At 51.3% G+C, this 24,798-nt stretch overlaps 1 protein-coding gene across 4 annotated transcripts; it reads right to left on the bottom strand.

Annotated features, from left to right (window-relative positions):
- Positions 1-226: 226 nt before the first annotated feature.
- MED12 (mediator complex subunit 12) lies at positions 227-22,818 on the bottom strand. Of its 4 annotated transcripts, XM_058536141.1 has the most exons (46): positions 22,546-22,818; positions 21,927-22,031; positions 21,528-21,719; positions 21,232-21,391; positions 20,336-20,517; positions 20,036-20,146; positions 19,674-19,928; positions 19,159-19,305; positions 18,898-18,997; positions 18,631-18,767; positions 18,280-18,411; positions 17,795-17,921; positions 17,092-17,321; positions 16,636-16,716; positions 16,345-16,515; positions 15,997-16,141; positions 15,780-15,830; positions 15,350-15,468; positions 15,017-15,160; positions 14,406-14,569; positions 14,061-14,192; positions 13,424-13,651; positions 13,105-13,249; positions 12,811-12,931; positions 12,343-12,444; positions 12,129-12,242; positions 11,704-11,879; positions 11,345-11,524; positions 10,206-10,277; positions 9,608-9,741; positions 9,277-9,438; positions 8,907-9,018; positions 8,648-8,737; positions 8,043-8,152; positions 7,658-7,793; positions 7,236-7,397; positions 5,821-6,195; positions 5,239-5,389; positions 4,880-5,085; positions 4,638-4,715; positions 4,494-4,548; positions 4,331-4,418; positions 2,542-2,788; positions 2,013-2,174; positions 1,731-1,812; positions 227-1,528 (listed from the first exon to the last, which is right to left on the bottom strand). In XM_058536141.1, exons 1-46 carry the CDS (start codon positions 22,642-22,644, stop codon positions 1,485-1,487), a joined length of 6,516 nt encoding a protein of 2,171 aa, XP_058392124.1. In that variant the 5' UTR covers positions 22,645-22,818; the 3' UTR covers positions 227-1,484. The 4 variants fall into 4 exon arrangements, with proteins under 4 accessions (XP_058392124.1, XP_058392121.1, XP_058392123.1 ...); XM_058536138.1 differs by having other exon boundaries at positions 4,331-4,548; XM_058536140.1 differs by having other exon boundaries at positions 2,013-2,135; positions 4,331-4,548.
- Between the last annotated feature and the right edge of the window lie 1,980 nt (positions 22,819-24,798).

The raw sequence follows: 24,798 nt of genomic DNA, 5'->3' as shown, positions 1-24,798 counted from the left end.
TGTGTCTTTTCTGTATGTAGTGTACCTGTCCAGTTTGTTTAGCCCCCCACCCCAAGCCCCTGAGTCTCCCTTATCCCAGCCAAGCCTCTACCCCTGTAAGCTCCTCAGAATGTGGATGTCAGGATAGAACAGGTCAGAAGAAAGCTTCAGTCAGCTTTGCCTTCACCCTGTCAGGGAGCTCCATTCTTTGCGCACACAACTCCTCAACTTGGTGAGTCCCACACGAGCAAGGGCTTTGTGGACTTCAAAGAGGGATTTTACTTTTTTATTTTTTATAACTTGGGTATTGATTGGTGCTCCTGGTTTTACCAGCACATCTGACACTTCCCAGTGATATAGGCAACTATGGCCTGGACGTTATCCTGAAGTTGTCAGATCATCCTGTACCACCCACCCACAAAGCTGGAGCTGGTCCTCTTCCAGCCTCAGCTGGGCACACCAGAAGACTCCAATGTAGTAAACCAGTTGGCTCTCCTGGATCTAGGGCCCCAAACCTGAAAGCAAGGGGGCTGAGAATGGCCCTGCCACTGTTTCAAATGTGACTAGAGCAACCAACAGTTTTGAGTTTTCTCTACTGTAAAATGGGAGTGAGCAACAGTCATCTTGGGTCTTGCTAAGGTGGGTCGTGTGAAAACAAGCAGTTCCAGCAACATATGAGAGAGAGAAAAGGGTGCTTCCTTTCACTGGTCTCTTCCTCCTAGAACCACACCATCGTTTCACCACCTACTCGATGGTGACACTTGCCAATGGAGAGCAATTTTTCATCCCAGGAATGAGACTCTCAGGGAAGTTCTCTGTCTAGGATACTGCTTGGTGCATGATGGGGACCACACAAGATAGCAAAAAAGGGTAGGTAGTCTGTCACCTCCTCCACCCCAAAGCTTGTTCAAACCCCAGCATGTGGGATGGGTGGAAGGAAAATTAGGTTCCATTAATTCTTCCTCTGGCCTAATGGCCCCTCCCCAATCCCAGTGGTATATCCTCCATGAAGAAAAGCAGTAAAGAAGCTGCAACACCTAGCTGAGACGATAAGCTGCCCTTCTAAGAGACTAAGGGCCCAAACCTTCATATATTGTCAGGTTGGAGAGGTGAAGAGAGGGTAGCAATCCAATTAGAATTAAGAAATTTTGGGGGTGGAAAGTAAACAGGGGAGATGATCTGAACAGAATGAAGGCTCTGACTGGTTGGTCCGGCCCCCAGCACTCTCCCGAGAGCCCGCCCTTCCCGGCCATGCAGAACTCACACACTTCCCTTTGCAAAGAAGCTCTGTGTATTGGGTGCAACAGCTCTGGGGTCTCTATATAAATAATATACAAAACCCAACAGCTCAATGCCTCACATTAACAAAAATACTAAAAACTCATTAAAAATGGAGCCTGAGGGAAGAGCCCCAACTACTACTGGTGCTAGCCCAGGAAGGGGATTGGGAATTAAGAGGAAAGGGGGGGGCCACATCCAGTGCACAAGTGGTTCCTCCAGGTGGCTCAGAAGCGTCCAAATATGTTGGTACTGGGCTGTGGCTGGGTATCTGTGAAAAACCAGAGATTATCAGGAGTGGGAGACCAAGCAGAGGTGTGGGTATGCATGAGGAAAGCTATTCAGGGACCAAGGGAAGGGATGGAATGCAATGCTTCCCCCCACAACCTGGGCCTGAAGCAACCACCTCAGCGACTTTGGCCCAACCCCAATTTATTCCATGGGGTTCTCTTTGGGAAGGAAGGCAGGCTTACTGGAGAGCTGTTGTTGGAGTTGCCGGACCAAAGCTGCTGTCTGTTGCTGTTGCTGCGTCTGCTGAAGCCCCTGGCGCTGGAACTGAGGTGGAAACGCGAAGTGGAAGACTGAACTCGAAGCTTCCACTTCCTTCTCCATCCTCATCTCCCAACCCCTTTCTAGAGTGCTATGCCTTGCCTCCAACCTCTACCCCATTGCACAATGTCCCCAACCCAGTTCACTGGCTATGTGCCCAACATGGGCAGCTGTCCCTGAGCCCGGGGCTGTAGTCCAGCAGCTACCTGGGGCTGGGACTGGGGCTGGGGTTGGGCAGGAGCCGCCTGCTGCTGTTGTTGCTGGTGTGCTTGTTGTTGCTGCTGTTGCTGCTGCTGCTGCTGCTGCTGCTGCTGCTGCTGCTGCTGCTGCTGCTGCTGCTGCTGCTGCTGCTGCTGCTGTTGCTGCTGCTGTAAAAACATGAGAGATACTTCTAAGGAGAGCAAGGGAGTTGAGCCTCAGTGGTGGAGGGATGGGGACGGGGAAGAAGCAGCAGGGAGGGAACTCTGGGTCCACTGCCCTCCCTCCTCAGAGAGTTTCAGAGGAAGAAAACACATCTAGAGGACCCAGCAGACAACTCCCAACTCTCTCCCACCAGGACCCCCAGAACAAAACAGGGGAGGGGAGGGAACTAACTTCTTAAGCCCCCACTATGTGGCAGCCACTCTGCCGGGCGCTTTACGTACATGGCCTCATTCAGTCTTGATAACAACCTGGAAGAGCTTGTGTCTCTCCTCCTTGGGCTCCCAGGTCCCAGAGGAAATCCCAGAGCCTTACCCGCAGGATCTGCTGCTGCTGCTGCTGCCGGATGTGATACTGCTGCTGCTGATGCTGCTGCTGCTGCTGTTGCTGCTGCTGCTGCTGCTGCTGCTGCTGCTGCTGCTGCTGCTGCTGTTGCTGCTGCTGCTGCTGCTGCTGCTCAGGCAGGATGGAAGCTGATCGGACACCGGCCTGGACGCCTTGGGCGCCCAGCGGAGTCATGGTACCTATCATGGGTGTTTGCTGCAGTGTCTGGTGTGAAAACCTACAAAGACGAGAGGTCCAGAGGTCAAGGCATGGGGAGGGGAGATGGGAAGAAGTATAAGGCCTGGGTCCCCAACCTGAAAGAAACGTCAACAAGTCATTTCATTCATTCCTCCGGTCACTAACCAGAAAAGCCCTCTTGGGTTCTGACAGACTTCTACGTTGGGGAACAAGGGGCAAAGACAACACCCCATTTTAGTGTCTCAGAACCTTCATGTGTAGGAATTTTTCAATGCTGTTTTAGCTCTTTTTCTCTTATGAAAATGAAAACCAGTTTTAGACAGGACAGGTATTCTGTAAACATTCACCAAGGTTGTTTCTGTTATTGTTGGTGGTGGTCTCCAATAACATTTCAGAGTCTTAAAGACTATTGAGTTCTACTGCTCCTTATGCCTTCCTTACCCTAATCTGTACATCACTGCAACAGGCTACTGGCTGGGCCCTCTGTCTCAAGTCTTCTCTCACCTTCCCTATGTATCCTATCCACACATTCCACGTTTATCTCTCAACACACCCAACTCATCACTTTCCTGATCAAAAGAGCCGTTTCTGGGATTGTGTCTCAATTCTGCACCAAGCACTCAAGGCCCTCTATCAACCTGCCCACTCCTAGCCCATCCCCTACCTCCCTGGCATGAATTTTACACTCTACCCAAGCTCTTTTTCTTCCCATCCTCCCAGCCATCCAACTCATTCCAGTCCCCATGTCTCTGTTCATGCTTTGTCCTCTATCTAGACTGCCCTTCCCTCTCCTCCTCTCCACAAACCTAAATCATAGCTATCCTTCAAAGGCCAACTCAAGTCTGACCTCCCTCATGAAACTTTCTCTGATGACTCAGGCCCACAATGATATTATCCCCCACTTTTCTGAATTCCCTTTTTACTTCACAGCACACAACTGCACACCAGATGATATCTTCCCTCATAATGTTCTCTAAGTGTTCTTCTGTGGAAGTCTCATCTTCCCCAAGTACAGCAAAAATTCTTCATGGTGAAGGACTTGGTATTTTTTAAAAATATCTTTCCTTTCCCCACCTGGTCCTAGCATAGCACTGGCCACACAGTGGGCAGTTAATCAATACTTCTAAGTAATGGACTTTTCCTCTGGTCCACCCCCGCAGTGTTCTAAATTCTAAGCTGCAGAGCCTCAAGACACAATTACAATGTCTTATCTGAGGCCTGACTAACATGCAGCATGGTGGAAGCATTGTTCATTAGTCTATTCCAGTGTGAAACTCTTCTGCTAACGGCTTGGTGACTCTATCATGCAGTGCATCAATGAATCCCAGATTTTTCCTTATCATAGTTGGAGAAATGATTTCTCCTCTCTGGGCCTTGAAGAAATGTCAGGGAAGTAAGTGTGAGATTACTGGTCGCCAGGATCCTTCCAGCTCCGGCATTTTGTGGTGACAGGCTATGTGGTCAGATAAGTGTTCTTCACCTCTCCAAGACTAGTCCCATCACTTCCAGGCATGGGTTTTCCCAAGTCACATGCTCCCTCATATCTTAGTATGTCTTCGAAGCTCTCCACTTCCTTGAGTACCTTTGACTGGCGGTTAGCCCATGTCCGTAGGTTGGGGCCTGCTGGTGCACATAGCCACTGGGCCGCTGTTGCAGGTGGCGAGTAGGATCTACAAGAGTAGGATTGGTAGAAGGGTGGGTGCTCTGATAAGGCTGGCTGGAGTAGCTGGGGGGCACCATGGTACCTGCGGGGCCTGTGTGTTGCTGCAATCCCACATGAGAAACATAAGGAGTATAGCCCTGGAGGGGAGGAGAGAGGGAGTCAGGGCCAAGAGTGTGCAGAGCAGCTTGCCTCAAGCTCCCTGAGTCTCACCATCTTGTGCCCTTACCTGGGAGGTCTGCAAACCGTAGGAAGAGCTGGGAGTCATCTGATGGACAGATGACTGTCCCAACATCCCCTGACTCTGCTAAAGGGAAAAAGGAGACAAACTCAAAGTCAGGAAATGCTTTCCACCATCTGGTTTCTTGTATCTCCCACTCTGCATGTCCTTGTGAAGATCCCAGAGTCCTCTCAGTCCTGTGACCCTCAAAAGCCCCTCTCCCTGACAGCCCTCCCTACTGCCCCTCTCACTATCTTTGCCTGGAGCTGTTGGCGAAGGCGCTGTCCTTGGGGCACCGCAGGCTGCTGCTGTCGGTACACAGAGGTCTTGTAGGAGGAGGGTTCCAGTCCCATGACGCCAGTCATGGTTGTGGGCAGCACTCCAGGGTAAGGTGGTCGGGTCGGCAGCTTCTGCATTGGTAACCGCACAGGACGGTATGGGTCCACACGAGGCCCACCTGGAAAGGGGAGCAGGCTGACCTCTCTAGGCTTCTCATCCCTCTGTCCCCTGCTCTGTCCTGGTCATCCATGGCTCCTCAGAGGAGTGGCATCATCCCTCGGGTGGGAGAAATGTTCAGGTAAGTCCCTCATTCCTAGTGGCTGGCACTCACCTGCAGGTAGTGGCTGGTTCTGGGTGTACAGGCCTATGGAACCCTGCCTGTAGCTAAGGTGGGATATGGAACCAGGGTTAGCGTGGTGCAGGAGGTCTGGAGGCACTGTCACACCATAGGGGCCACTCCGCCCTGGGCCCATTCCATAGTCCTGTGAGAACGGCAGAGGAGAGAGGTGAGTGAGCTGAGTAGGGTGGGACGATGTGGGATAGGAGGGGTGAAAAGGAGTTGGATCCACGTGGCTGATTTTTGTAATTCCCCTTTTTTTTTTTTTGGTGAGGAAGATTGGCCCTGAGCTAACATCTGCGCCCATCTTCCTCTATTTCGTATGTGGGATGCCACCACAGCATGGCTTGATGAGTGGTGTGTAGGTCTAAGCCCAGAATCTGAACCCGCAAACCCCGGGCTGCCAAGGAGGAGCGTGTGAACCTAACCACTACGCCACTGGGCCAGCCCCATAATTTTTGTAATTCTAACAGCGCTCCTTCCCCACATACCTCCACCCCTCCCACAAACCAGAAACTGGACAGAATCACGGACAGAGAGAAGCTGTGGAAGAAGCATAACGGGGGCAGCACCAACCTCTGTCTTGGCGGCGGGCTGGCTGCGTTTCTTGCCCTTCGTGGACTTCTTCTTGCGTTCCTCAGTACTAGGTGGAGCAGCCCCAGGCTTGTCAGCTTTGGGTGGCTCTGGAGCCTTTTTCTCAGGCTCTAGCAGGGTGGGAGCAGGGGGCTCCTCATCCTCTGGTGGCAGTGGCAGTGGCTCCAGGTAATAGGCGCGGGGCCGGGGCCGGAGGTGTGTGTGGTAGAGCAGCAACCGCTGCTGCTCCTCGCCTCGGGCCACCCGCCGGTCAACCCGGACGGTTCCAAACCAGCCCCAAGAGAGTGGTGCTGATGGTTTCAGGCCCTCAAAGAGGTCCCAGGGAGAGATCTTTTGTTTGGTGGAAACCTGTAGACCCTGCTCCAGAAAATGAGAAACAGTGAGCTGTTGAGACTTGGAAAACAGAAGACAGACTTTGGGGACTTGTAGGAGAGGGGAAAATATCTGTTGGCAATAAAGGAAAAAAGCCATGGGTAGACTCAGGGGAGATAGTGAGAGGAAGACAGATGGACACGGACACACAAACAGCCACACATTCACACGGAGGAGAGAGAGTTAAGAGGGGAGAGGGCGATGGGCAGGGGGAGAAGATTCAGAGACAGACACTGACATTCAGAAGAAGACAGAGACAGAAACAGGGAGGGGGAGAGAGAGAGAAAAGGCAGTAAGAGACTAAAGACAGGCAGAGAGAGGGACGGAGAGAGAGAGAAAAACAGGAAGAAAGAGACAGGCAGAGAGAGAGAGACAAAGTGGAGAGAGACAGAGAAAGGCAAAGTGAGAGAGTCAGGCAGCAAGCGAGACAGGGACACTCAGAAGGAAAGACAGAGACAGATGGCCGGAAAAGCAGTGAAGAGAATGTATATGTGAATGGGTTGGACTTTGGATTTCAAACTCTGCATCCTCTTTTTCCTCTCCCTCTCGACTACACACAATGATTATGGTTACTCAACAAATACTGCAACTGACCGAGAGAGGGGAAAGAGAAAATTGTGTGGAGATGGGTGGGTAGGGGGAGAGAAATGCAGGGATAAAAGAGATATGGGCTGTCAGCCAGACAGAAGGGTGGGGCACAGGAGGGGTGGAGTAGGACAAGAGGCAGGTGGGGCAGAGGATAGAGGAGGGTGGGGTGCTGAGAAACGGGTGGTATGTTAAAAGGTGGGTAGGTGGTGAGAGGTGGGTAGGGGTGAAGGGAGAGACCAAGGAAACAGTGTGAGACTCCCAAGATGGGAAGAAGACACGTAAGGAAAGTTACGTGATTAGCTCACATGAGGTGGCTCTCACGGCAGGGCCCCAAGAGCCTGCTGTAGCTACAAGGTTAATGCAGGGAAGCTCTGGCCCAAAGGGGAAAAAGATGGGGGCAGGGGATAGGACAGGGACCAGAAGACAATGGAACATGCCTCTTTCTTGAAGATGGAATCGAAGCCGGCAATCTTGTTGCCCTTGGTGTCAATAAGGGAGCCCTGTGGCTCACATGTGATGACATCGCGGGTCTGCTTGGGCAGTGGCAGCAGCTGGCGAACTTTTTCCAGACTGTCTGACTGACGTTCCCCCAACTCTTTCTGCAGGCACAGGAAGATGGGACAAGAGTTCAAGGACACAGAAAAAGAGGGATGGGAAGTCTCAGGGGACAGCACAGACCCTGGCATGAAGACACTCAGTGAATCCTCGCTGTACGAACAAAGAAAAAATGGACATAAAGGGGAAGGGTAGGGGGCTCTGGCCAGAACGAAGTCCCTGAGGCAGGACAGTAAATGCAACGTTGAGGGAGAGGGAGCTATGTCCCAGTTCCCCAAGCCTCATCCTTGCCTCCTCCGCTCACCCGCAGCTTCTTCACCAGGTTCATGTAGGCACGTTTGTTTTCCTCCATGCTGCCTTGAGAGATGCTGGACATGTCCGCAGCCAGGGTCCCATTGATGAGCACACTCAGCATGTCCAATACAGTGGTGAAGAGCTCACTGTGACAGGAAGCCAGGGAGAAAATCGGAGAAGAAAGAAGTTAAGACAGACAAAGGCCTCAAGGTGGGACACAAGCAGGGAACGGCACTTAAGACATTATCCCGAGGGCACCAAAACCATGTGGGGAACCCAGGACCTCGGAGTCCGCAGTGTCAGCCACACCAATCACAGCGGGTCGTGCACCTGGTGTGGGAGAAGGGGGATCCCCTTGGGTACAAAACTGAAGGGAGGGGGCGGGGATGCTTTACTTGTTGGACTGCATGTCGACAGTGCCGCTGATGATGATCTCCAAGAGGAGCACAGCCCACTCTGTGGTCTGCTGGGTGCTGCGCTGCACTGTGTCAAACATGCCCCCCACCTGCCAGGGCCACAACAAGTCAGTCAGATGGCTCAGGGGCCAAGTTTGGCATTTTGGGAAAGCTTAGATGCGAACCTGAGTTTGGTGCAACTTAGGAACACCTGAGGTCATATTCCAGTTGTACCTATGATTTGCTACAAGATCTCAGGCCAACGACTTAATTCTTGACATCTCTGGGCCTCAGTTTCCTTACTTATAAAATGATAGGAGTTGGACTAACGGATGTCCAAGATTCCATTCAACATTCCACAATGGGTTTCTAGGGCTTCTAGGGCCCAGCCAGAATCTAGGATACTGAGGCAGGGTGCCTGCAAGGATCCAGTCCCCTTAACCACTTTTAGGTCCTGCATCCTTTAGGAGAGCTGGGTTATTACTCGAAGACCCAGAAGAACCTAGGCCCTCCATCTTCAACCCTGCCCTCCCCCAGCTGGGGCTTCTTTGCTCTGCAGTTCTAGCCCCACCCACTTCCTTCTTCTCTCCAGCTCCCCCTCTCACCAGGTTGAGCCGCAGTTTGAGTGCCTCATGCATTAGCTGCTTTGGTTTGCAATCATCTAAGTACTGGTCATCTCGCCAATTATTCACAATCTAAGATAGATAGAGACAAGTATAACAGACAGCTCAGGGATCTTCTTGTTTCCATCCCAAAGGACCCAAAGTATTCACAGAAAGTACTGACGGTTCTGAGTACACAGTAGCCTCTTAGGTGCATCCTTCTCTGCCCTCCTGCCTGGCTCCATGGCCCAGAGACCTGTACCTGGTGCACTTGGCTGTAGAGGGAGGTAAGGAGTCCTTCACGCTGCTCATCCTGCCCTTTCAGACACGTCAGCACCAGGGATAAGAAGGGCTGCTGGCTCAACAGGGACATACTAGAGAAGGGAGGAAAAGAAAATAAAAAGAACAGGACCGTGGGTTGGATATCAGGCAACTTCCAATCCGATTCCTCCACGCCCCTGACTCTACTCTCTTAAGATCTAGCCACTTGTTCAACCACACCCACACTTACCCTCTCATTTTCCACTTTTCTATGATTTTTATCTCCCCCCACACCCCATTCTTTCTTCTTCCCTGGGCCTGCCTCCTCTCCTTTCTACCCCTCAATCTTGGGTCCCCCAAAGCCGCTTTACCTCTTCTGCTTTTGTCGATCACGTTCTTTGCGGGAAGAGGAACCCAGATGCTGGCCCTTCTCCAATTCCTCCCCTGCAGCCTTTAACACATGCCCCTGGACTGAGGTGGGCAGTTTAGCAATGAGGGGGGCCACCAGCCATACACCAGAGCGTTCTAGAGAGCTAGAGGACAGACGGAGTACACAGCGTCACAGAGGAGCCAGGCAAAGGTTGGCATCAAGTCTTCTCCTTTCCTGATGGACATGCCTGGCATCTTCATGCGGCTGAAATCATTTACACTACCAGGACACAAACTCATAAGGGGGTGGGTCCTAACACGTTTCTACCCAACCTGAGCACAGGCTTGGTCTTGCTGCTGCTGGGCATGTTGCTTGCAGTGTTTCCAGAAGATGACCCTGTCTCCGCTGACTGTTGGAACACTTCGATTGTGGCCTTGGCAATGTTCTCTAAGAGGGAGTTCATCTCCTGGGGAGGACGAAAGGCACAGGGGTGCTAAACAGGTAGCTGGGAGCGAAGGAAAACAGATGGTAGGAGGGATGGGAGATGAGGGTGGTGGAAGGCATCTGTGGAGGTTGACGGGAGGGTAGGGACACAACTCTGCTGGGAGTCGTGCCCTCCAGCACCTCCATATTTCTCCAATTCCCCACTGTCTTCTCCTTTACATACCTCCTTACAGTTGTGGCCACAGAAACAGCCTCCACCACCACCACCACCAACAACAACCACCTTCCCCGTAGCTCAAAGCACCAACACTCTCAACCCATTTCCCTTATCATCAGCTCCACATGTTTGCCATCTTCCTATCCTCTCTTATCTCTCTTAGCTCAAGAACCCAAGAGTAGGACCTTGGTTCTTCTATGGTAGCCCACCTCCCTGACACACGGAGCTGGAAGTGAGCACAGGAAAGAGAGAGCCCGGGCACCACTCACATTGCTAGGGGTCTGCTTGATCATGAGCTGCAGCTCCAAGGAAGACTGGCGCATGGTCCACTGGTCCAAGTTCTGTGACAGAGACCCCACCCCCAAGCTGGTCATCTTTGTGTCATCCCCAGCCACTCATCACCCCGAGGCCAGTTCCTGATATCTCGCAACCTTGACTCACACATGCCTGGAGATCTAAGAGGGACCTCTCTATGTCCCCAACTTTAGGAAAAACTACACCTAAATAATCCAAAATGGCTGAAAAATCTATCCTATTTTAAAAGCAGTTCAGGAAAGATTTCACATCTTTCCCCAGTTTCCTGTTCCAGAGCCTCACATTCCTTAGCATCAGGAAGTTCTGCTTAACGCTTAACCTAAATCCTTGATGTTAAAGTTAAAGCCTGCTTCTCCCATTTTAAACCAGCTGCTCAGAGTCCTTTACAGACCCGAAGGCTACTGTTAGCTAATCTCTCTTTGGCATTATCAACTCTGGGCTGAAGAGACCTCATTCCATTAGCTTTTCCTCAGTGGCTTTATTTTTCCACTCTCCAGTCACCTGAATGTCTGATGCAGCAGCGTGGCGAAGCTAAAAGGGCACAGGATACCTGGGTTCACATACCGACTCCAAACTTACTAGTTGTGTGACTTTGGGCAAGTTACTTAACCTCGTCAAGCCTCAGTTTCCTCACTGGTCAAACAGAGATACTCATACCTCCTTCACAGGGTTGTAAAGATTAAATGAGAAAATATACACAGAGTGCTGAGCACAGTACCAGTACCTGGCATGAAGCAGACACTCAATGAGTAGCAGCTGTTCAGTAGTATGACCGTCCATTACTGAGCCATGACCAAAATGCCAAAGATACAAGGCCAAAAACTAGGCCTCCCAGAGACTATGCCTCTCACTGACAAAGGACAGTCCTACTCTGGAGAGCTGTGCCCTCACCCACCAGTTTACTTTACAGCCTAAACCATGTGGGCTTGACTTCTAAACCCATGCTGGAGCTGTTTCTCTCACTACCTTTCGCCCACATCCTTGTTCGTCTTCCTGCTTAACTCTCCCTCTCTTTTTCTCTCAAGGTTCCTATTGTTTCACCCCAGGCTTGGGCCCCATTGCTTCCTCCAAGACCCTCATCACCTTGGCCTACCTGGAGAATACGCTTAATGCGTTGCCGCTGGGGGTTTTCCCCATCCTCATTGTCCAGTAGTCGATGTGGGTAGCAGATGAGCTGCATGAGGCGCTGGGCCTGGGCGCTACTCAACACTGGGTCCTGTAGGTCATTGCTGTCCTCACACAGCGATTTAAGGCAACGCTCTCCTACCCATTCCTGAGGAAGCTGATAATCAGGGGACTGGGGCAACCACTGAGGGGGTTAGGAATAAGGGGAGTGGGCTGGGAGTTGGTGAGGGACACAATGTATAGTAGGGAGGTGGCGTGATCATCGCTGGAAACAGGACTATATTATATAGAGGCATTTAGGAGGTGTAGGGGGAAGGTGAGACTGACCTGTTGGCAGATGCTGCGCAGCACGTACTTGGCATAGACATCCAGACTGGCTGTCTCCACAGAGATGTTGCGGCCACCCTGCCTCCGACCGCCACTGCCACCTCCTCCCTCCTCCTCTGGAAGTTCTTCTGTTCCTCCTGTCACAGTGAAGCCTGAACCTTTCAGTTCCGCATCCCCTGTGGTTCACGGGTGGGAGATAGGGAGGGCAGAGTGAGATCCGAACACTGTGTAGAGACCCAGCCCGGACCCACAGACGCAGCAACTCCCCAAATCCAGCCCTATGGGACAGAAATATACTTCCCTCCTCCTCTCCTCCCCAAAGTTCAGAGAGACCACCTTCAGGAGAGAGAAAGACTGTCCTTTGTAGTTTAGCTGGCACTCCACCCTATACACACTTCTGGCACCACTCCCTTCCTACCCCATACCAAGTACAAACACAGCCTTGAGAACAGCAAACACAGCTCCATCCACGATGCGGTTCTGGGAGGCAGCCAGCAGGTGGCGGTCACAGGAGGAGCGGATTCCTACAGTAGGCTTGTCTGGGGAGGGAGCCGAAGTCAGGGGAAGCAAAAGTAGAAACGGTGGGGGTGGGGTAGCCACACGTTCTACTGCCGGCTGGCTCAGATCAGAGTCACTTACTTCCATCCGACTGGCAAGGATTGAGTTGAGGTGTCTTGAAAAGGTGGAGGAGGATGCGGCAGGTAAGTCGGGCCCCGGGCTCAGAGTCCTGCTCACTGCAAGCTAAAAGAAGGAAGACAAAGCAGATCAGAAAGGATGAAGGTGGACTGTGTGTGGGTTTGTGGGTGGTGGGTGGCTAAAAGGGGAGACAGGTCAGGTGAAAGGAGAAAAAACAAGATAATGCTGGAGGAGAGGTGGAGCAGGGAACTGTTTTGCAACATAAAGGGAGTACCTCAGAGGGGTCAAACACCAGAAAGATCAAGCTACAAATGCAGGATGAGAAAGAGGCCCCTCCCAGCCTGAGGCATACCACAGGACTGGCCTCTGGTGAGGCCAGGCATCCCACACTGAACAATGGGAGTACAGCCATCATGTGTATATTGAAACTTGGGGTCCAGAAATTCTAGGGGTTACGGATTGGTAGTTCACCAGCATTAAGGAGTGAAGGGATGGCAGCACAGCGAATCAGATCCTCTAGGAGCAAACACTGCCGAGCGATGAGGATGGCAACAAAAGTAGCCAGGGAATCATGAAAAGACAGGTCACTGACCTGGAGGAAAAAGCAGACAGACGTCACAACTCTGTGGGGAGAGACGGCACCTACTCAAAGCGGTATGCCTCCACTTCCCAAAACTCTGTCTCTCTATTACCTTGAGTACTGGGACTAGACCCCTGCCCTGGTAACTGCCTCCTGTCCCAGTGGGACCCCAACCCAAGTCTCACATCTACATTGCAGAGGAGGTCGTTGAAACCACAAGTGCCATTATTAGAGGAGCAGCACAAGGCCTTAAGGACTCCAAGCCATTCCGCACTCAGTGACTTGCAATAGCCAGTCAGCTCTGCACACAGGATTGCGATGTCATTCACCCTGGGGAAAAGTACAAATGCCCTCAGGAAAAACCTTGTTCCACAAAACCTCAGACTCATTAACTTTTCATCTCCACCCGGCAATAACCAAGGTCGCGGTACCTCCCGGGCATCTCATCCCTCCCAATGTTAGGCAGGAGCGTGGTGCCCAGTCCTCACTCAGTACGCCCCATACCTATCGGGATCATGGTGCCCCACACAGACGTGCATAAGGGCATTGCAGACAAAGCTGTAGCGGTTAGCGGGGTTCTCACTAAGACTCTTGCCTAGCCCCGTGTAGGTGAAGGTGTGAGCTGCAGGGTTCTCCAGAGTGTCAATCATGAACTCAGGTGCCCAGCGCATATTGGATTCTGATGGCTCCACATTGCAGTAGATGGTGTTCTTCACCTTGGAGCAGAAGTCGCTGCAGGGGTGGGGGAAGGAAGACAGTAGTGTTGAAGAAGGTCTGGTGAGGTAGAGGGATGGTCAGGAAAGGGGAGAAAAGAAAAAAACGAGGGACCAGGGACCTTGGGACCAGAAAAAGGGAGATGGGACAAAGCAGACTGGGCAGGAAAGGAACCCAGTGAGAATAAGGCGCAGGGCCCTCTGGAGGCAGGGAGGAAGTGCGGACCCCACAGAGATGCGCTGAAGGAAAGGCTGACGAGGAAGAAGGCCCATTCTCAGGAACCAAGAACACATGGAGGACGTAGTCCCCAAATGACCCTGCAGAGACAGCAGGGTCCTGGGCTGTGCTCTGCTCCTGAGTCGGGCGGTAATGGGAAGGAGGTGGGACTAGGTCCCACTCTCTACCCCTTACCTCTCACTTCTCTTACCTGAAGAGCTCCCCAAATTTGCTCTTTAAATGGCTACAGGAGGTGTACAGGTCATAGAGATAAGCAAGGATACAGCGTTCTGCAGAGGAGCCATCTGACCGGTTCATCCCATGCTTCACTACGCCACACAGCCTGTCACGAGGCAGCAAGGTCAGGAGGGTCAGCAAATGGTGAGCAGGGGCTGGGGCACAAAGGGCCCAGACACGGATTCAAGTCTCTGGGCCGTACTCTCCCCTCCCCACCTGAATGGAATGCACTTTCCCAGTGAGAGCTTCACGTGTTCACCGCAGGCCGCATCGTTCTCCAGAGCCCTGCTCCTTGTGGTTATCTTGCAGCCCTGCTTACCCCTCAAAGACCTGTGCCATCTGGTCCTGGTTGAGGATGAGGCAGGCATGATAGTGCCGCAGGACGGCCACGATGCACAGGCACAGGCTGGTAGTGTAGCTGCCCACCAGATCCGAGGATTTGAGAAGCAACTCAGCCTCAACTACACTCAGTTCGTTCAGTAGCTAGCAGAGAGAGTGGCGGGTGAGAAATGAGAAGAGACATGTTATACATAATCCCCCTTCCTGTGAGGAAACTAGCAAAGCCAAGTCTAAGCCCCTTCTGCTGGAGTCGCCTCAGTATAGAAGGGCCCTGTTGCCGTATGCTACTGTCCTCTATTCTATTAACAACACAAGCCACATCAGCTATCTAACCAGTCTCCAAGATATAATCCTATGAACTCCACCCGGGGAGGACACTCTGTGCCCAATACTCTAATCCTTCTCTTGGGCCTCCCCAGGGAGCACTTGAGTCTCTATTCCTGCCGTCTTAGCTCATGTTCCACTCCCCCGGTGCTAGTCTTTGTGCCCCTCCAAATAGCCTGGGACACTAGCTTGAGCTTCTACTCCTGTCCTTATGACCCTATAGAGCACAAACTCCTTCCTCCACCCTTATCTCCCCAACTTCCCCACCTGAATGGCAAAGTCGATGAGGCCACTGATGCTGAGTGAATATTCCATGAGGTCGAAGATGAACTGCACATGCTGCACCAGGGGCAAGTGGTACGACATGCCAAGGGCAAAGCTCGTGATCTGCTCCAGAACATTCCGGGAGACCTGATAAGTGCAGTGGGAGTGAGACAGGAGTGCAGAGAGGTGGGAAGAACCAGGGAAGCAGGAAAGGATGATGGTGGAAGCGGATGAGACTGGGAGGCTTAGCCTGCCTGGGGGGAAAAAAGATAAGGAGGAAAGCAAAACAGGACAGGAGGCCAGCATGTGGGAAGGGGGCTGGACTTAGGCCCACACCTGAGCAGTGACCTGGTGTTGGTCATAATGTGAAAGGTGCTGGAACTTAGCAAAGATATCTTCAGCAGTGGGGAAGGCTTCAGGCCGGTTGCGCCGCCGCTTCTGCCCATCCTCCCCACCTGAGGGGACAGTTGAAAGGGACCAGTCAGGACAAGGAAGATAACTAGTTGACTGGGGGTGGGGAGGAGTGGGTATGGAGAGAAGGCTATGGGAGGGAGAGAGGGAAGGGGGGAGGGAAAGAGGGAGAGAGGGTAGGAAGGAGGAAGGCAGAAGGGAAGGGAGGGTCAAGGAAGGGTTGGGGGAAGAGTGAAGCAAAGGTTTTGAGGACCACAGACTATGTGGACCTTATAGGAATATGTACAGGGAGGTGCTAGGTTGAGGGAGGGAAGGGAGAGGGAGGGCGGGCAGTATGGGGCTTACTGTGAGATACCTAAGAATGTCAGGTCTCCAGGATTCAGAGGCACAATAGGAGCAAGCTGGTCTGCAGAAGGGGGGAATGAGGGGGGAAGTTTCAAAAGGACTAGAGCTCTCAGGAGACTCCAAGAGACAGGACATTGGGACATGACTGGGAGTTCCCTATGCTGGGGAAGGGAAGACTGACTAGGGCACTCTTTGGGGGAGATCTGTTTAAGGAGCCTCAAACCCACCAGTTTCTGCAGTCCCCTTGCGGTTCAGAACCTTCAGGATATCCTTGGTAATTTTCTTGATGGCATGTCGGGCATCATCTCGCTGCTTTCCCACCCCAAACAGTACGACCAACCGCTGGTTGCACTCATGGCTGCATGACTCCTCCTGCATCCCAGCAGCACCATCAGACTCCAGCACCGATCTCCTTCCCTCCTCTTAAAAGCATGCTCCATGCCCCTCAGCATCCCAGGGCTAAAGCTCCTTCCCAGCATACCACACCCTCAAGAACAGCTCCAACCCCTCGGCATGGTCCTTGGACAGAAACCTGGGCTCAAAACAGATGGTTGCAAGGTGCTGGGGAACAGTACCTGGGGGATGGGAAAGTGTGTGGCATACTGCACATGCCGCGGCTGGTCATAAAGAACCCCAAGGGTCCCTTCTATCTTCTCCTTGGGTGGGGGCTTCACCTCCTTCTCAACATCTGGTTTCTCAGGAGATGGACTGCCCTTCCCCTCACAGACCATAGTAGGAGAGAACAACTAAGAGAAAGGCGAAAGAGCAGAACATTTAAAGGAAGAAAAGGGGATGAGGAGGCATAAAGAAATCCCCAAAAGAAGCATAACAGGAGCTGGATTCTTCCATACCAGAACCTAACTTACTGAAAAATCAGGCTTCTCCATGTCCTCAAACAGTACACTGGAACTAGGGTCGATGTCCATAGACTCTGAGAGCCCTGGATCCTGAGGGCACAGAACATAAGCAAAGCTGCTTTAGCCCCAAGGAGCTGCTCCCCACCATCTAGAACAGTTGATTGACAGGGGAACTGGAGAGGAGATCACATTGGGAAAAGCACCGGATCTGGATTCAAGCCTTGACCGGTCACTTAACCTCCATTGGCCTCAGTTTTCTTCAGCTTTAAAGTGGGGATAAGAGTACCTCACAGGGCTGTTGTGAGGATCAAATGAAAAAAACTGATATGGGAGCACTTTATAACCTGTGAAGTATTAAGCAAATATTACCCTCATTATCAGGTGAAGTATTCTCAGAGGACTCTAGGAGCCAGGAAGATGGGAACGTCAGAAGAAACTATCCAGGGTGAGGAAAAGCCCACTCACCTCCAGCTTGCTACTGCTGCTGCCCTCAGCCTCCTTGCGTTCTGGGTCATCGGCAGGGTCATCAAAGGGAGAGGGAGGCCGGGGGCCAGGGGCTCCAAAGGCAAGGTCCCCTCGGGAGATGAGGGTGCAAGTATACATGTTGTGGGAGAAAACATCATGTCGAATCAGTTCACAGAACAGCAGTACCAAGTTAAAGAACTCCACCCGCTCACTCTCACTTCGGGGGTCCGCTGGAGGGAGGGAATGAGAAAAGATGAGTTAGGAGAGCACAAAAGAGACGGGCAGAAAGAGAGAGGGGGACACACCTAAGGCATGGTGCTCCTAGGGCACCTGAGGTAGGCAAGAATAGAACGACCAAAAAAAAAAGAAAAGAAAAAAACACCCCAAAACTGTTGAGGGACAAAGCGTGGTTGGTTACCCCACCTCCTGCCCCATACACCATCTCATAAAGGAATATGGCATCTTTGCTGCTATTTATATGTGAAAATGCTTCAATCGTATGTTCTTGTTTGTATTCTTCTTTTTATTTCACTACTCTGTTAGACTGTAAGATGATCAAAGACTAGAATTAAGTCCAAAAGTCATTCTGCATAGGACCCAAGACAGAAATATATACCAGAAGGCCCTTAATTATGCTTTCTGATGACAGTAATGGGTAACTGAGTCCAGGCAGAGGTAACCATAGGGTGGCAGGGGTCCATACTCAGCATGGGAGCCTGTGTATCCAGAAACTGTAGGAGAACATCCTGGAAAATGGGAGCACTAGGAGCAGAAAGGGAGCCAGAGGCGATGGAACCCTTCTCATCTGCGGCTTCCGATTCTCCACAACGCTGCAAGATAAGAGAACCAACTGTAGGACTGGATTTTACCTCGTTCTTTACTCCTTCATGTGTAATCCTTGAACTACCACCTGTTTTGCCTCCGCCCCAAGCTTTTCACTTCCACTCCCCCTATGACCTCTATTTTCTTTACCGCCTCCCAACTTAAGCCTTGATCGCTTCTCTAACTCTGACGTCAATCTGCTCCTTTCTACTTTTGTCTTATGTTCTCAACTTTCCCTTTAGGTTCTCTACCACCTCTTTATTCTCACAACTTCCACTTTGGTCCTACTACCAGTTCAATCTGTCTCCAACCCCAGTTGCCACTGCCCCACTGGCCAGTCGCATTCTCTTATCTCTGCCCCCTAACCTCAGCCTCAATCTCTGCCTGTCTCTTCTCCAGCAGCTTGGCTACCACCATAGCACGATGCCGACCAGAACGCTTGCAGCTGACAGCCCATTCACACAGTAATGATACCACAGCATCATCATCTGAGGAGATCTGGAGACCAAAGGAAGACAGGGGTGAGTGAGGTAGGGCTGGGGACAAACAACCGAGTTCCAATTTCTTAAAGACTGGAGCCCATCTTAAAACATCCTAGGCCCAGTAAGATCGTCTCTTCAGACATCCCCTGGTTTCAATGCCTCACTGTGCCTTCCCCTCATACATGCTGTTACCCCTGCAGTGTTTTTTGCTCCTTCTGTTCCCCTTCTTGCTTACCTCGTGCCCATCCTTGCTAGGCCCCAATCCAAAGATTCGGTTACACAGGGAGTCAAGAGAGTTGCTGAAGTCAGAGCGCTCAAAACTATGGCTGTCCAGCACTTCCAAAGTATGGAGCACCCGCCCAATGGTGAAGCCTAAGGAGGAAAAGTGGTAAAGGGGACTTAACTAGAGGCCCACTGCATTCTGACTCTCAGATCTGTATGTCCTTACCATCCCCATCCTTTTCTCAAACATCCTTCTTACTATCTGTCCTCTGGCACCCACCTGCAGTAGCTTCCTGGCACTTATCAAAAGACCAGCGAACCTCAACTGCCTGTCCTCGCTCCTTGATTTGCTGCTCAATCTCCCGCAACTTTGCACGGACCTGTAACATCGAAAAGGAAGGCTTATAAGGATGCACCAAGGCATAAAAAAGGCCAGGCCCCAATCTAAAAGAATGGTACCAGACTCCAAGTCACTATTTCTGAAAGAGTAATTTAGCCCCACATCCCACTCTGGGGGTACCAGGCTATTGGTCAGACTTACCTGCTGAGTGAAGGCACTGTTGCCCTCTGGCATGGGCAGGTTGGAGGGGGCAATAGGTAGGTGGTCAAGTGGTGAGCCAGTCTTAATTCGGCTATCAGTCAGCGAGTAGTGCCAAACCAGGGCACTAGGACAACACAGGAGGATGGTCTGCCAGACAGGAACAGTTTAGTGAAACTCAGTTACCATGGCTATCTCTCTAGAATCCCGTTATATGACCCAATCCTTAGATTTCCAATCCAAAGTTATTCTGAGTCCCTGCGGTGGCATCACTCCATCTCCGAGCCTCCACCTTCATCCACTCTCCTCAAAGGCTTTGGGCCTACTATTTAGCCCTGGAAGGGAACTAACTAACTGAAAAGGAACTAACACCCTAGGAATGAGAAGCAACAATCTCCAAGCAAGTACTCAGTGCCTACTCCCACTTCCAATTTAGAATCACCACCATTCTCCAGGACAGGCACCCAACTCTTCTCGGGATGCCTCTTAATTCTTCCTTGGGCCTACCCAGTACCTACCTGAAGGATACAACTGAGGCCAAAAACCAGGGGCCGGTGCTGAGGGCACATAAGTAGGTCACTAAAGGGTGTAGAGGGTGTGCTGCTAGTGGGGGGCTGAGGAGCAGGGGTGGTGGGCAGTGTGCTTGTCGACTGAGCAGACATCACATGAGACGAGTGACTGCTCATGCCATCCAGTTGCAGGGCCAGTCTCCGGGTACAGAAGTAGGCAAGGCGGCGGGAGAGGTATGCGGACTGAACAAATTCCCCAGAGTACTGTGAAGACATGATGATCAAAACCCCCAGTTCTCTCCAAGGGACACTGCTCTCATGTCTTATTTCTCCTCAAATCCTCCCTAGACCCCCCAAACCCTAGGCCTTACTCGAAGCAGCAGGGGCAGCAACAGTTTAAGCAATTCATCCTCTCCAGGGCGGATTTTCTCAAAACACTCAAGTACCCAGGTCAGGAACTCATGTCTGTCCAACATTCCATCCTATGGGTACCAGGGGTGGGAAGAGTATTAGTTTAGCCCAGGGACTACCAGAGATGAGGCAGACAAAGTAAACGAAAGGATGAAGAGAACCACAATCAGGGCAAGGTAGCAGGCAAATTCTGTTCTACACTGACAGAGTGCGAGACCAGGCTCAATCCAATGTCCCACACAACGTGCCCTACTTCCTACCTGAAACATGAACATGGCCAGCTTCTCGTTGTAGTCCCACTGCCGGATTGCCACCTCTACATCATGGGGCAAGGGCCCTATAGTGGAACCACAGCCCGCACTTCCTGCAGGCCCTGGCCGGTAGTATTCAGCCATCTTTTGCAGCTGCTCCCATAAGTACTTGGTGATGATCTGAGTCCACTCTAGGGTGAAGATGGGAAAAGGGCTATTTTATACTATCTCTCTGCTTAGAAAACCTTCTGTCCCCCACCCCCATCCACCATACTTCTAAATCCTATTCATCCTCTTAAGCTCTGGTCAAATGCCACCTTCCTAATGCCTTCCCAGGTGTCCCCCAAAGAAAGTAATCTTTCTGTCCACTGAAGTCTCAAAGAACCTCTGCTACTTCTTTTTTTGTGTGTGAGGAAGATCAGCCCTGTGCTAACATCTGCCAATCCTCCTCTTTTTTTGCTGAGGAAGACTGGCCCTGGGCTAACCTCCGCGCCCATCTTCCTCCACTTTATATGGGACGCCGCCACAGCATGGCTTGCCAAGCGGTGCGTCGGTGCACGCCTGGGATCCGAACCGGCGAACCCCGGGCCGCCGCCGAACCCCGGGCCGCTGCAGCCGAGCGCGCGCACTTAACCGCTTGCGCCACCAGGCCGGCCCCTTCTGCTACCTCTTTTGACGCTTACTACTTTCTATACTTAATTATGTGATTCATACATATGCCTTAGCATTCCTACTAGAGTATACCCCAGTAGATACTCAAGGTACTCAATGTTTACTAATTGAGTGAATGCAAGATACAAGCAGAAGTAAGGAATATACATGAGGAAGGAGAATAATTCCAAGGGTCTCTCTATTATTCCTTGAAGCGATCAGTGGTGGGACTCCTGGTATTAGGAGTTACTCACCCATGAAGGGGTCAATGACATGTCTCTTCTTAACCTTGGTCTCAGTGATTGCTGCATAGTAGGCACAGGTCATCTTAATGAGCCAGGCAGCCCGCATCACGGGCACTGTGTATTTGGCTAAGTACCCAAATACTTCTTCCTTCTTACTGAAAATGGGGACCTGCATGGACATCACAAACAGTGAGACCTCTATTACCCCCACAAGCTGGCATCCATGTACCTTAATCTGGGAATAGGAGGGTACTTGGTACCCACACTCCCCTCCTTGGCCTGAAGAACAGGAAACAGTACCTCACCTTTTTGGCTAGTTGTGTGAGTGGCTTGGTGCCAGCCAGGTCAGTGAACCAGGTGTTAATGGCACTCTGGGATCGAGCAGTCACCAGCCAGAAGTTGTCCTTCTGGTTCACTTGGGGCTTCCTGCGACCAGTGTCAGGGAGAGTGTTACAACGTAACTTCTCCGCAATAATGCTGCTGAAGTTGGAACTGATCTGAGGGAAGAAAACTACACCTCAGGGTGGGAAGAAGGGGCAGACAGGTGGTCGTGCCTTTGATGGGCAAATGCCAATCTGGTAGCATTAGGTTATGAAGGAAAACTCAGCCATTTAGGTCATCCCTTTAAGTCTTCCCAACCCAGGCCTTTGCTCCTTCTCAGATTCTTTCAGCCTTTTCCTTCAGCCTGGCAGGGTTGGTCTCACCTTGGCAGGATTGAAGTTGACGTTCTTGGCACTGCCATGTTCATCCCCAGAGACAGCAGGCTGATTATTGAAACCTTGTTTTACATTCAAGGCTGTCAGTTCATCCTGAGGCAGGAAAACGACATTTCAGCTTTTTTTTTCTCAGAGGTGGTGGTGGTGGTGGCAGAGGAGGGCAGGAGAAGAGAAGGGAACAAGGAGAAAAAAAAAGGTAGGAGGAGGATTCTGAGTAGAACAGATTGCTATTTAAAGCTAGGCCCTTACATTCACTCGGACACCACCCTCACCCCCCAGTCACTAAGATTCCCAATCACCCAGAGCTCACTCAACATTACTCTTCCCTGCAAGCAGCCGAAGCTCACCAAGCTGCCTCAGCCAACTTTCTGAGGTGTTGTGTTAGAGGGTGGCGCCTCCAGCGTGGACCCTTCAGCACTCCCTATTCACGCCCGGGACCCCCTCGCCAGGTCCTACTCTCCTAACACCAGCCCACTTTACTCTTCCCCCTTTCGGGACTTTCGCTCCCACCAAACCGCCCCGCCCCCCCTTCCCCAAACCGTCAATGCTTCCTCCTAGGCTGATCGCTTGCCCATGGCCCCTCAAGAGGCCCGATTTCTGAACGCACCTCCTTCTGTTTGGGATCTTGAGGGTACACATCGGGAGGCCCCAGCCGCGGCCGCTTCAGGGGCCGGTGTTCGTAGCTCAAGATCCCGAAGGCCGCCATCTTGCCCAGCCCTTAGCGCCAGAGGCGCCAGCCGGGCCCGGCGGAGGGGGGAAGGGGAGGGGGAGAGGGAGTCAAAAAGGGGGGCGGCGGTGGCGAGGACGGCAGCCGAGAGACAACAAGGGGGCACGTTAGAAACTCTCGATCATTGCCGGAAACTACCGAGGGAAACCGAGGGACGCCGGGAACCGTCGGACAACACCGACCGCAGCGGGGGCGGGGCCCGGCCCGGCGTGGGGCGGAGCTCCGCGCCCGGGAGCTCTTCGGGACGGCGGCCGGAGATCGATGTCGCTCAGCGGATATCCATGAAACAGCTGCGAGCCGCTTCACTGCGCTGGGGATACTGCCCTGCAAGGCGGGAGGCTGCCGCCGTGCTGAGCTCTGACTGGTGCTGGGGTTCCCGGCGCCTCGCTCAGTTCTTGGCCTCGAATAGGTGCCCTTTACAAACCATTTCATTTCTTAGTTTCCGCATCTGAAAAATGGGTATACTAATACTTCCTTCCAAGGACTGTTGTGAAGATTAGAGACTATGTATGCATAAGAAAGCACCTATTAACCCCTGAAAGGCCAGTTCTAATCCCTCAAGGTCTTTAAGGTCTAGCACTGAGGTTCTTAAGCATTTTTGATTCACAACCCCTCTAAGATGCTGATGGAAGCTATGGCCCTTCTTCCCACAAAAATGTTCACAGAGACATACAAAATGTTAGATACCAGCCAGGGAATTCTTAAACTCCCCGAAGCTCATTGATATATACCCTAAGTGTCCGTGAACTCCCGGTTAAGAACCCTTGCTCTAGCAAAAGAGGCACCTACTAAGTGTCGGATGCTTTTTCAGACATTATCTCCTTTAATCTGCAAACAGCCCCATGAATTAGGGATTATTATTGTCTCCATTTTGTAGATGAGGAAGCTGATTTTCAGAGTGGAAGTTCACTTGCCTGATAATAGACAGCTACTGAGTAACACAGCTGAGACTAGGATTTTTTCTTGACTCTTGAGCTGCTGTTCCTTTTATGATGGTATTGCCTTTTAGAGAAAAGACAGAGTGCTATAATAAAAGTAACAACAATAAATAAAAAATAATAAAATTAGCAAATAACAAAGGAAAGTTATAACAAAATGCTATTGAATCACAATGGGAAGACAAATTAATTCTGATTGGGGAGGGGAAAACATATTGGAGGAAGTAACATTTGAACTAACTCTGAGGAATTTTAACCTGCAGAAAATTAGAGTGAGTTAGAACATAAGCACAGTGCTTGGCACATATTAAAGACTCAATAAATGTTTTCTGAATATACAATTTCTGTAATTTGTGTCTCCAATAGTGTCTCCAATCAGCTCTGTGTTTGGGGGAAGACAAATCTGGCAACAGAATGAAGAATGGATTAGAGAGCAGGGGGCCTTTAGAAAGGGAGGCCAGTTAGTGGGTTCTAGTAATAGTCATGACTAGAGGGAATGAAAGGCTGATTTAGCACAGTGGCTGTGGTCATGGAAAGGAGGACACTGCTGGGAGAAAACACCACATATGTAGGGCTGATTGGACTCTCAGGGTGAGAGAGAGGGAGGAATTGAAGATGACTTTGAAGTTTCAAGTCTGGGGGACTGAGAGGGTGATGATACCATTAACTGAGGTAGGGAACACAGGAAGAGAAGCAGATTTAGGGGAAGACGAAGAGTTTGAAGCTAGTATTGTTTTCTTCCATTTCCAGAATCTACTTCTAAGTCAGACCTCCTCACCAGTCTCAACAGGGACCCAGCTGGGGGGCAGCAGCTAAGGATGGATATTCTGGCTTGGATTAGGTCAGAGGAAAGACAGCTATATTTGTGCCCACAGGAGCCAAGACTGTAGAGTTTTGACAGAGGCTTCAGGGTCACTGAGCCAAGGAAGGAGCATAGCATTGGATGTGCAGAGGTTCAGACCCCACGCTTTACAGGATAAAACCATTTAGATGAGAAGGTGGTTGACGATGGTGGTGGTGGTGGTGGTGAACAGATGCTTCTCAGGATCTAGGTGGTCTGAGGATTCTTGAATCTGTGACAATATTGTATACTCAGCCTTAGTCTCTACTTAGCACCACTTTACAGTGGTGGTGTTACACCTACAAATTAGATTAACACCTAATCTCTCAGAGGATTTAGCCTGTGTCATAGCAC

This window comes from Diceros bicornis, chromosome X (genome assembly GCF_020826845.1).
Source record: "Diceros bicornis minor isolate mBicDic1 chromosome X, mDicBic1.mat.cur, whole genome shotgun sequence".
NCBI classification, from domain to species: domain Eukaryota; kingdom Metazoa; phylum Chordata; class Mammalia; order Perissodactyla; family Rhinocerotidae; genus Diceros; species Diceros bicornis.
Note: the sequence above shows the minus strand (reverse complement) of the source record. Positions and strands in the feature narration are given on the sequence as shown.